At 43.6% G+C, this 13,124-nt stretch overlaps 1 protein-coding gene across 1 annotated transcript in view; it reads right to left on the minus strand.

Moving 5' to 3' along the window:
• The window catches only part of ARL3 (ARF like GTPase 3), a 37,597-nt gene extending 24,538 nt beyond the window's left edge, over positions 1 to 13,059 (minus strand). The window contains exons 1-2 of the mRNA XM_075612497.1: positions 12,909 to 13,059; positions 2,337 to 2,480 (exon numbers count right to left, since the gene is read on the minus strand). Of these exons, the coding sequence (XP_075468612.1) occupies positions 2,337 to 2,480; positions 12,909 to 12,911 (147 nt within the window). The 5' untranslated portion in view covers positions 12,912 to 13,059. The remainder of the gene's footprint in view (positions 1 to 2,336; positions 2,481 to 12,908) is intronic.
• Between the last annotated feature and the right edge of the window lie 65 nt (positions 13,060 to 13,124).

A 13,124-nucleotide genomic window follows, 5' to 3' on the forward strand; every position in this document is an offset into this window, starting at 1 on the left:
ATGCTTTGGGGAAGAGTGCGGGGCCTCGGTAAATGCCGCCCCCCACCCCCCCCCAGAAAATCTCACGCACAATCTTATATGCACACAGCCCTAACCTCTCCGACCTTGGATATATACTTCAATTTGACCTTTTTAGACTTGAAAATTGGATTTCTCAAAACAAACCGGTTTTTAAACACTGACAAGACTGTAAATTTGGGACCACGGCTAAATTTCTAAAGCTTCTAATGACTGAGCTCCAGATCAGAACCAACTGTAATACTATCCTAGCCCATGTTACCAGTTTCAAATATATGGGCTTATGGTTTGACTCCCATTTAACATTTGGGTTGCACATTGATATCCAAAACCTATGCCAAACTAGGGGTACTATATAGGAACAAATCCTCCCTAAGGCCCAGGCCATAGAGGTGTGGGGAGAGCGGAGGCGCGCTAACGCTGAGGCTCGCCTGCTTCAGTCAGCGCGATTGCACGGACTTGCAGGCGAGCCAGCGTGCGCGAAGGGAGCCGGGGGGGAGGTGGTTGGAGGCGGGGCAGTGACGTCGTTGGGCCAATCGCCCGCAACGCACTGACGTCAATGTCACGGCGCCGTGACGTTGACGCTGCTGAAGGCTGATTGGATGTTTTCAGCCGACAGCGCGCTGAAAAACAGCTTGGCGCTCGGCTGAAAACTCCAAAGCCTGAGCACGCCTGCGGACGCTCGCGTGAGCCCCCTCTCAAGGCATCCTCATTGAGGATGCAGGGGCTCAGCGCTGAGCGTCCGCACGCCTCAGCGCTGCTTGTCCTTCTATGGAAGCAGCCCAAGTCTGCTGGTCAGAAAGCGCATCGTACAGCAGATGCTGATGCTAATTATAGACTATGGGGACATAGCATATGGCCTGGCATCCCCAAGTTCACCGTGGCAAACTTGATACCCTCTACAACTCAATATGCCGCGTTGTCCTCCAATGCAATTACAACACACATCACTGCTAAATGCTCAAGAACTAGATTGGTCATTCCTTGAATCTAGGCGCAAAGGTCATCTTTCCTGTCTTGCCTTCAAATACTTTCTGGGCAAGCTACCCGCCTATCTGAACACGCTACCAAACGCAGCACTTATCTTAGATCTGACTCCAAAAGACTGTCCATGGTCCCAATATTCAACAAAGTATCCATCCGTTCCTCCTTCTCTTACCGTGCACCCCACAACTGGAACAATCTACCGGAGACTCTCACAGCCACCACCAGTCTAACTTCTTTCAAAACTAAAGCGGTCTCACATTTTAATCTTGTCTGTAACTGTTACATACGCCTATAATATATATTATCTTTAACTGTGCATGCAATGTCTTGTATATAATGTATAACCCTGTTCACTTAATGTAACTGTGTATTTATAACCATGTATTTGTCATCATAAATCTATGCCCATGACATACTTGAAAACGAGAGGTAACTCTCAATGTATGACTTCCTGGTAAAACATTTGATAAATAAATACATTTTTTAGTCTCGACTAAAAACGTACTGCAAGTCTTCAAAACATTATTATAACTACGTACCACTGATCCCATTAACAGATATCCCCAAAACACTTTGATACCACTTTTAAAGCTTTACACTCTTCTGCTCCTCCCAACCCTAATTTCTCTCTATGCACCATCCCGACTCTTGCGTTCTGCTCAAGAATGTCTTCTCTCTACCCCTTTTGTATCTAAAGCCCTCTCCCACCTTAAACCTTTCTCACTGACTGCCCTGCACCTCTGGAATGCCCTTCCCCTCAATATCTGACTGGCACCTTCTCTATTCACCTTTAAAACTCACCTACTTAAGAAAGCATATTAGTAGCTCCATGGCTGATAATCAACACTTCATACATTAACCTTGGCCCCTTGCAGACGCACTTACCAGAACACCCTCCTACTGTCTCTGTATGTTCTTCCTACCAACAAATTAGATTGTAAGCTCTTCGGGGCAGGGACTCCTTTTCCTAAATGTTATTTTTATGTCTGAAGCACTTCTCCCCTTTATGTGTTATTTATATGATTGTCACGTATATTACTGCTGTGAAGCACAATGTACATTAATGGCGCTATATAAATAAAGACATACATACAGTACATACCCTATAAACTTTTTGGGGAAAACATGATTTTCACACATTGGTTATTTGTATGCCTCAGGCTCCAATACCTATATTGCATTGGCATTCCCTTGTACTGTATGTGACATTACCTGTATACTTATGCAGTAAAGCTCTAAGAACTTGGCTCATGCTACATAAAAATGATAATAATGCTTGACCCCTGACAACAGTAATGACCACAATAGGGCCTAATGCATCTTTCACTCACCTGTGTAGGAGTAATGTGGCTGATATCTTCTGAAGCAAGCTGTTTCAACAGTGTGGTTTTGCCTGCATTGTCCAGGCCCAGGAGAAGGATTCTGACTTCCTGGTCCGGAGCACTTTTCAATTTACGCAAGATAGATAGCAAACCCTTAAAGAGCAAGAAAGACAACAAACAAAGCGCAGAGTTAACGGAGAACATTTTGATGAGACAGAGACAAATGTTACCTCAAGGCCAGGAGTGGCAAACTGCAGTCCTCAAGGGCCACCAACAGGTCAGGTTTTAAGGATATCCCTGCTTCAGAACATGTGGCTCAATCAGTGAGGACTGGAGTTGCCCACCCCTGCCCGGCAGACAATATTTTCCATTAATATTGACCTCCCTCCAATCTGTTGAAGTCACTTCCTGCAGTCAAACACTGATTTTACAGTTAATTTGATTTTATGAGCCCCGCTGCAATGCACTACAGGTCTCCCAGGGACACAAGAAAATAAAAAGAGGATGCGCAGTTTTAACACCCATTTAATAACTATGCACATTTTGGCTTGATCACCTGAAAGGCAAAATATATACACCTTATTTTTTAAATGAATAAAATTGGCTACCTGGGTACTCACGTCCAGCTCATTATAGAATGTTACAGCAGTTCCAGAAGTTGCAATGAGCAGGTCTGTGTTCAACATACACAGATGGGCATTTTGTACGAGTACAGGCAAAAAATGTATTCTTGTAAGTATTTCTCAAAACAGAAAACTATTCAAGGATTTCACAATAAAATATAAAAGTAAAATTATAGGGGGAAATAAAGGCAATTTTGGACAGGCTTAGTGGGACCTATGATATAAGTAAATGCTTTTGGAGTTTCCATTTCTGTAAAGCGTATGGTCTTTACACACACGTATGGGGGAAAGAGTTTTTCCTCTGTTCTTGCTTATTTTGGCTGCACTTAGATGCACAGTGGCACTTGCACTTAACTGAAATTCTCCTCCTACAAATTCCTCTTCTATTCATCACAAAATTATAGCCTGCCTTTCAACTTAATTAACCGACTAAGAAAACAATGTAGAAAGGAAGCAAGGCACTGGAAATAAGGCCGCCAACCTGAGTAACATTAAAAGCAGCAATTCCCCCTTTTTTCTTATTTTTATATTCAAAGCATTTAACAATGTATAATTCTACAGTCTTACCTAAGTTGGCAATCGTTTGGTGCTCCTGTTATAAAATCTGTCAAAAGCCTGAATATGTGCCTAACAAAATGGCCGCCTTCTAACTTTGTGCTACAGTCTGTGAAACACTGCAGCTGCCATGTAACATTATATTACTAAATGTAACACATTGTTACAGCTTTCAGAATAAGACAGTCAGCTGTTTGGAACACAGCAACTGTTATGTTTGTGATACTTTGTTGCCAAAGAGCAAAGCTCAAAAAAAGGTGTCAGAGCCCGTTTCAAAAGAGGAAGTGGATATGATTTTCGAAATGGTTGCTGTAGCAAACCAAAGACTAATTAGTACATTTAAAAAAAAAAAAATACCCACACATTCAAAATGGCATTATGCAATGGCAAAAAATGCAGGAAGTATTATCTAATACTACAGAACTGATTTATTTAAAAAATAAATAAATAAAAAAACATAGGATTGTTCATGTTTTGCTGCTTTAACTGTACAATATACAGCTTTTTAAAACAAAAGTGCACTATGTTGCGACAGGAAGCTTACCACTTCTAGTCCTGGACAAACGATAGTTACATTCTGACGCACAACACAAGCATACTGCTTAAAAAAAAAAAAAAAAAATGGGTGAAAATAAATTGATAGGACTCTGGCTGCAGATACCATTGTGCACATACATTGTACTCCAACTTTCACTCTGCATCAGTAAGAAAACCTGTCCTCTCATTAAAAAGGTATCTCACAAAGGGTCTTAATACTGTATATGTGAATGCGCAGTGTTCGACAAACCTATACATTTGCCCGCCCCGGGCGAGTGGATTTAACATCGTGGCGAGCTCCTATTGGCCCAAGCAGCACACGTGTGGTACTAGGTGGCGAGTAGATTTTTTGGTGATTTGTCGACCACTGAGAATGCGTATGCAATAAATCACACACACGCCCCTCTTCCCCCACCTGAGAAGCAGGTCCCCACACAGCAGCAAAGGTGGTGATGGCAGAAGTTGTGCCCAACTTCCGGTGGGGCCTAACTTCCGTGTTAGGACCACATGGGTGGGCCCCCTCTACCAATGACAGGGAAGACCCTGCACCACATATAGGGCACAGGGAAGGGCTATGGAGAGAGGGGGCCTTTAGAAATGCTTGAACGCTGTTCCGACTGCTAAAATAAGTGCCGGACCAGTGTAGGATGGGGCCCTAATGCGATGGCCATGGTGCAGCCGAACCAGCTGCACATATGGTAGTTCCACCACTGGTCATCGATGCTAAAAATAAATACAGTCGGTCCTCACTTATCCGACAGAATGCTTCCCGATACCGGACCGTCTGATTGTGGGTCCATGTTAATCTGCAGCGGTGAGCATCGGATAAGCGGTCCCGACATCGGATAATGCGTCCGGCAGACTGCATTATGCGGTGTCGGATAAGGCAGTCAACGGAAAAGCGGACCGTCGGATACCGAGGACCTCCCGTACAGTTAATTCCAAATGAGTGAGATTTGAAAAATCCAATAGTGCATCCATCGAGCATTTCTGGGACGTATGTGAAATGTATTATAAAAAATATACATAAATCAAGCAAAACATTTCAAACAACGCTGTATATACACATTGTACGATACACTACAAAGAAGTCCAAATAATATAAAGCATTTCCAAGGATTGAAGAAGCCCAAAACTAAACGGTTCCCACAGCCAGCTAGTTCTCACAAAATGTATGGCAGGGAAAGAGAAAACAAATCCATTGTATCTGTTCTTGGAATCCAATTCACGTGACCAGGAAAGGTATTAAGTGCTTTGAGATGGTTTAGCACCAGCTATTACATGCTCTGTGCCACTGACAGATGCTGTGTAAAGTATTAATTAACCCCACGGTTAACCTCTTCAGTGCCATATTTTATTGCAAATCCAAGCAGGAGAGATTACAGAGAGAGAATACATTACATAAAATGAAAATAAAACCAGATACATTTTATCTTTAAACAAAGCAATGTCATTTTATTTTTGCAAGTTTGTTGCATGCTTTGGTACCTTTAAAGGAACTAGTCACAGAGATGGCTAAATACACATTTTCTAGACCTCACATGTCCATTTTCAGATATATTTAAATGTTCAACTCAGAGAGATTTGTGATGTTTATGAAGTATGTACACAACCACAATCTAATAACTTGCAAGAACACTTCTCAATGACTAATGTGACAATTTAATAGGGGGCTGGCCAATTCCAGTCCTCAAGGGCCACCAACAGGCAAGATTTTAAGGATATCCCTGCTTCAGCACAGGTGGCTCACTCAGTGGCTCAGAATGACTGAGCCATCTGTGCAGAAGTAGGGATATTCTGAAAACCTGACCTATTGGTGGTCTTTGTGGACTGGAGTTGGCCACCCCTGATTTAAAGCCTCCATTTTACTTTCACTAGTGACACATGGGTAGGTAGAAGGCAGTAATTGAAGTGCTGATACCTTTCATATCAAACTTTCTGTTCCATTACCTACCATGTAGGAACCAGTTAGGGGGATGTCTTCCTTTTCAATGCAACGTAATAACCACATACTGTACAGTAGATGAACAAACACAGTCCTAGCTTTATGAAAACATTGTTTATTTCACTTGCTCGAGGTAAGATTTAATCTGAATATTTTGAACCAATTTTAAATGCATGCTTGCTAATGCAATAAGCCCGACAGATAAAATGGGGGAGCTTGAATTAATAGCTACAAGGAAGCAGTATGATATCATAGGCATTAATGAAACATGGTGGGATGAAACTCATGACTGGGCAGTTAATTTAGAGGGTTATTCCCCTTTTTCAGAAGGATTGAGCAAATAGAAGAATAGGAGGCGGAGGATGCTTATATGTTAAACTGGATCTAAAACCTATCATAAGGGAAGATGTTTATGAAGTGAATGATGAACATGTAGAGACGTTGTGGATAGAAATTAGCAGTGGAGGTAAAAGTATAAAGAAAATGTTTGTATGGATATGCTATTAACCACCAAATAAAAATTGAGGAAGCTAAAATACTTTTCCAAATTGAGAAGGCATCAAAACTAGGTCATGTTTGCATAATGGGTGATTTTAATTATCCAGACAGACTGGGGCAATGAGATTAGCATTACAACAAAAGGAAACAGGTTTTTGGTGGTGCTTAAAGACAATTATATGACCTAAATTGAGGAACTAACCAGGAGAGGGGCAATACTGGATGTGGTAATATCAAACAATGTAGCAGTAATAGCAAATATGCAAGTCCTGGAACATTTGGGTAACAGTGATCATAACATGGGCTCATTTGAAATAAATGATCAAAAACCAGATTACGTGGGTTCAACAAAGACCTTAAACTTTAGAAAGGCAGATTTGAATAAACTGAGGTCTAATCTACAAGTAATACATTGGGACGATGTTTTTGCAGGGAAAAATGTAGAAGGAAAATGGTCAGTCTTTAAAACATTGTTAGAAAAGCACACTCATCAGTATATATACCCTTGGGTAATAAGTATAAAAGAAATAAGTCAAAACCAATGTGGCTAAATAAACAGGTAGGGGAGGAAATGGACAAGAAGAGGAAGGCGTTTAGATTCTTTAAGTCAGAAGGGACAGAGACATCGTATCAGAATTATAAGGAATGTAACAAAAATTGCAAAACGGCAAATCAAATTAGCAAAAATGGATAATGGAAAAAAAGGATTGCAATAGAAAGTAAGATCAACCCTAAAAAGTTCTTTAAGTACCTTAATAACAAAAAAATGAGAAAAGAAAATATAGGACCCTTTCAGTGTGGGATGGGCAGGCAGATAATTGGAGATAAGGGGAAAGCAGAGGTACTGTATTAAACAAATTCTTTGCCTCTGTGTTTACCAGGGAAGAATCAATGTCAATTGTAGTTCCGCAGGAGGAAGCCACAACCTCCATATTAATGAACAATTGGTTAACTAAGGAAGAAGTTCATAGGCAGCTTGAAAAAAAATGTAAGTAAATAAGGCACCTGGCCCCGATGGCATACATCCAAGAGTTCTCAAGGAGTTAAGCTCAGTAATAGCCAACCCCTTACATTTAATATTCAAGGACTCCATTTCCACAGGCTCAGTACCACAAGACTGGGGTAAAGCAGATGTGGTGCCTCTATTTAAAAAGGGAGCTAGATCACAACCGGGAAATTACAGACCTGTAAGCCTGACTTCAATAGTGGGGAAACTATTTGAAAGTTTAATACAGGATAATATTCAGGAATACCTAATGGAAAACAAAATCATTAGTAATAGTCAGCATGGATTTATGAAGGATAGATCATGCCAAACTAACCTTATTTGTTTCTTTGAGGAGGTAAGTAGGAATTTAGACCAGGGTAATGCAGTTGATGTGGTCTACTTAGATTTTGCAAAGGCTTTTGATACGGTTCCACACAAGAGGTTGGTGTACAACATAAAGCAAGTTGGACTGAGTAAAAATATATGCACCTGGATTGAAAACTGGTTGAAGGATAGACAACAGAGGGTTGTCATAAATGGAACTTTTTCAGGTTGGGCTAATGTCGCGAGTGGAGTACCTCAGGGATCGGTACTGGGACCCCTGATTTTTAACTTTTTATTAATAACCTTGAGGTTGGCATCGAGAGCAAAGTCTCCATCTTTGCTGATACTAAATTGTGTAAGGTAATAGAATCAGAGCAGGATGTAATCTCTCTCCAGAAGGACTTGGAGAGACTGGAAACTTGGGCAGGTAAGTGGCAGATGAGGTTTAATACAGATAAATGTAAGGTTATGCATTTGGGAAGCAATAATTAACTGTCGACTTACAAATTAAATGGGGATAAATTGGGGGAATCCTTGATGGAGAAGGATTTAGGAATGCTTGTAGGCAGCAGGATTAGCAATAGTGCCCAAAGTCATGCAGTAGCTGCAAATGCAAACAAGATCTTATCTGGCATTAAATGGGCAATAGATGGAAGGGAAGCAAACAGAATTATACCCCTTTACAAAGCATTAGTAAGACCACACCTTGAATATGGAGTACAATTTTGGGCCCCACTCTTTAGAAAAGGGAAAAACAATTAATAAAGATAATAACCTTTATAATAAACTTAAAAATACATAACATCAGCATGGTGGCAGAATACACTGATTGGAAATTTGTAACACACCTATGGCAACTCCCATTGGCAGAGGAATTGTCCGTCTTGCTATTTAAAGCTGCAGTTCAATCTTTTTTTAATTTATTTTTTTACTTCAATAGTTTTATGTGTGCAATCTCTAATTACCTAAAGAACTGTATAGCTGCAGGTCAATTCGTTCTCCATGTATTGATAGGTCGAAATTTGGTGACATAATTAGTGAAGGGATCTGTTTATATTCTGCTTGTCTGTCAGTGGAAGCTCATGAATATTTATGAGCACTCCTGCACTGACATGTGCTAGAGGGAGGGCAGGGCTGACAAAGGGGTGTGCCAGGGCTTGTGACAGGACATGAAGGGGCAGTGCCTTAGCAAATGGCTGTTAAAATAGAATACAAGAAAATTGGTCTTTCAAAGTTGTTTTTTTAAAAACAGAAAATGCTAAAAGTATTTTTTCTTACTACAGAACTGATTTATTAAAAAAACACACATGCAGGATATTGACTGAACTGCAGCTTTAAAAGCAGCTATGGGAGTGGTTACTCATACCTCCTGAAGAAGCGTCATATGACGCGAAACGCGTAGAGGTGACGTCATTATGCAGCGGAGAGCGGACGTGATGACGGGAGCTCGAGAGACTGCGGTGTTTTCCCCTACTTTGCATGGAGTGCGGTCCCTGTTTGAAATCAATGTAAGCTGTGGTAATATCCAGCCTTATCCCAGGACTTTTCAACACCACTAGACCTAGGGGCTTTGATTCAGGGTATCCCCGCTAGTACTCTGCAATTGTGAAAGTGTGGGTTCTTGTGAACCCTTATTTTATGTAAACGATTTTTAGTATGTATTTAAGTTTATTATAAAGGTTATTATCTTTATTAATTGTGTTTTTCCCCGTTTGCGCTTTCTTTTTGTTTGCATGTTTCTTATCTACCCCGCTAATCATGGGAGAGTGAAAGCTGCAGAGGGAGACCACTTATTGTGAATCAAGGGGATCTATTGAGATTGCGCACATCTTTGCTACTCTTTACAAAAGACATTATGGAACTAGAGTGCAGAGAAGAGCCACCAAATTAAGGGGATGGACATCTAGTTCAAAGAGGAGTGAAAAAATGGGCAACACCTACTGAATCTGATTCCTGCATTTGACCTATGCTGGAAAGGAGGATATCATCTATCCCAGACTGCACATCTCAACACTTAACTATTGCGGTGATGCCGCCTTTACTTTTTATATTTGCTTTGACCTCACTTCTTTTCAAATTATGCACTTCTTTCCACCAGTCTAATTTTGTCTCTAACTCTATTCACATATCTCCATCTCTCCTTCCTTCGCCACTTCTCAGCTCACATGAACTCCTTTCTTACCTGCGCCCTCTGACACCACACCGCTACACCCCTGCACTAAAACACACCCCTACAAATCATCCTCACACATTCACTTTCTATCCATGCTTCTCCTCCTTGCGTCTGGGGATATCTCTCCCAATCCTGGTCCCTGCCATACTCCTACATGCTCTCATCCGCCTCACACATGCAGCTTCTACTCCTTCTGGTGTCAACCCCTCCAACCTCATACCCATCCCTTGCCACCCTCACTCTCTCCCTTTCTCCTGTGCCCTTTGGAATGCTCACGCCCTTTCTAACAAGTTCCTCTCTGTGCATGACTTCTTTCTCTCTCACTCTCTGCTCCTATTTGCTATAACTGAGACCTGGCTCACTCAGTCTGACTCTGCTCTGGAAGCTGCCCTCTCTTATGGCGGCCTCTCTTTCTCCCACACGCCTTGCCCTGATGGCAGGGGTGGAGGCGTGGGGCTAACTGCTCACCTCTCTCTGTCGTTACCGAACCCTTCCTATTCCCCCCTCTCTTGCTTTTCCCTTCTTTGAGGCTCACACAGTCCAGATCTTCTCTCCTCTCCCTGTCCATGTGGCAGTCATCTATCGCCCACCTACCTCTTCTCATCCCCTTTCTGCCTTTCTTTCTCACTTTGAATCCTGGCTCTCTTTCTTTCTCTCCTCGGACTCTCCTGTTCTTCTCCTTGGGGACTTCAATTGCCACATTGATGACCCCTCTTGGGCTTCCCGCCTTCTCTCTCTAACTTCTTCTTTTGACCTTCAACAGTGGACGGCAGCCAGCAACCACAAGGAAGGCCATTACCTACACCTGGTTTTCACTAAACTTCTCTCACTGATTTCTCCATTTCCCCCTTTCCTCTCTCTGACCATCACCTCATCTCATTTTCTCTCACTCGCTTCTCCCCCTCTCCATCTCGCCCTCATTTCTGCAGAAACCTGCGCTCTATTAACCTACCAGTTTTTGATTCCTCTTTACGCTCCTCCCTCTACTCAGTTCTGCTTCAGACCCTGACAGCCTGGTCAGGAACTACAACTCTGCCTTATCCCCCTCTCTTGATCTACATGCCCTGCTTTCTCTCTGCCCTTCTAACACCAGACCCTGGCTAAATTCCCACATGTGCATGCTGCGTTCCTCTGAATGCCTCTGGAGGAAATCTCATACACTCGCAGACTTCCTTCACTACAAATTGATGCTGTCCTGTTTCAACTCTGCCCACTCTCAGGCTAACCAAACCTACTTTTCATCACTAATCAGCACGCACAAGTCTAACCCACGCCAACTCTTTTTGGTCTTTGACTCTCTACTCAGACCACCCTTGGCTGCCTCCATCTCACCTCAGGACTTTGCTGACTTTAAGGAAAAGGTGGAATACATACGTCAGAACATCCCCTCTGTTGCCTCCTCCCATCCCACACCGCTTCCTAACTCTCCTCCTGCACTTTGGAGCAAGCGAGAGAATACAAGACGTTCAAGGAGTTTAGAGGCAAAAGGCAGGAGGGAGACAGGTCGATAGTTAGAAAGACAGGTAGGGTCAAGCTTGCTGTTTTTGAGTAATGGTATACCTGTTGCATGCTTGAAGGAGGATGGAAAGGTACCAGAGGGAGGCGTTAAAAATGTGTGTGAGCTTGGGGATTATAGTAGGAGCAAGAGTTTTTAGGAGATGGGTGGGAATGGGGTCAAGAGGACATGTGGTAGAGGGACCACATAGTATCTACACACACTTTTAGTTTTGCTACAATCTCTCACATTTCCACACCATTTATATTAACTCCCACTACACACACACCTTTTGTAAAGCACTGTATACACTGTGGGCTCTCCATTCATTTATATTCACACAGATACACACACACACTCTTACATCACTAACTTTCAGGAACCATTTAACGCCTCTAGAAATAAATCACATCCACACACCGGGGGAAACACATGACGCTGCAGGGTCAAATGGCAACGCATTATATGACGCGCGGAGCCTGAGCGCAGGTAAGGAGGGGGCGCAGGCAAGGGGGAGTGCAAACTGAAAAGTTTGCCACCCCTCTATAGTGTTATTTTCTGCACCAAAATAACTAAATACTAATATGTTTCTCTGCATTAGAGGGCTGTATTTAGCAGCCCACATTAGACATGTGTTAAGTTTCTCAGGTATACCAACCCTATTTTATAGAACAACATTCTACAAATACGATCCCTTTAAAAGGGTGCGCTGGATATTTTTGGGGGGCGCGGTGGTTGCAGAGGTCCCACGCTCTTCCACAGGCAGTTAAATGAAATGCTGGGAGACCGCATGAGGCCTCTGCAACCTCAATTTACCGCGATTCAGGACGCGTCACCATGGCAACGTAGCATCATTGGGTCATGTGACTCGACGCTTCACCATGGTAACACACGGGGGTCACACGACATCACATGACCCGCAGCGTCATTTGACGCTCGGTTCACCGGCAAGGTGGTGCGCAAGAGCTGGGGCTGACAGACAAGGGGGGGGGCTGACAGACAAGGGGGGGGGGGGGGGCTGACAGACAAGGGGGGGGGGGCTGACAGACAAGGGGGGACTGCTGGGGCTGGCAGACAAGGTGGGGCTGCTGGGGCTGACAGACAAGGGGGGGGGCTGCTGGGGCTCACAGACAAGGGGGGGGCTGCTGGGGCTCACAGACAAGGGGGGGCTGCTGGAGCTGACAGACAAGGGGGAATATACTGTATAGGGGGTGCAGTGTGTTAGTATATCACCAGCAGTGCGGGTTATCAGCCTGAATATACTCTGGTTTCCCTGCCCCGAATATCTACCCTCCTCAGCATCATGGCGTCCCAGCAACCGCCCCAAACCGGGGGAATCCGCACCTACCCAAGGGGGGACCTGGCAAAACTCGGGCTGCTGCGCCAGCTAACCCCGGCTCTCCCCGGTTACAGGACCCGGAGGATTAACGGAGCCGCACTCACCATCCTTTCAGCGACTCTTCGGGTTACCAAGGGCAACTACGTCACCAAGCCTCTAGTAACGCGTGACGTGACCGGGCAGCCGCAGTGCGTCTGCGCAACGTGGCTGTGTAGCTTCCATCCTCTCACGCTGCGCCGTGAAGCCGAACGTTGCCCTTACCTCGTGCCCTGGCAAGAGCGGCGCATGCGCACAGCTGGGCTTTAATTCCCATTGGTTGC

This window comes from Ascaphus truei, chromosome 8 (genome assembly GCF_040206685.1).
Source record: "Ascaphus truei isolate aAscTru1 chromosome 8, aAscTru1.hap1, whole genome shotgun sequence".
NCBI lineage: Eukaryota > Metazoa > Chordata > Amphibia > Anura > Ascaphidae > Ascaphus > Ascaphus truei.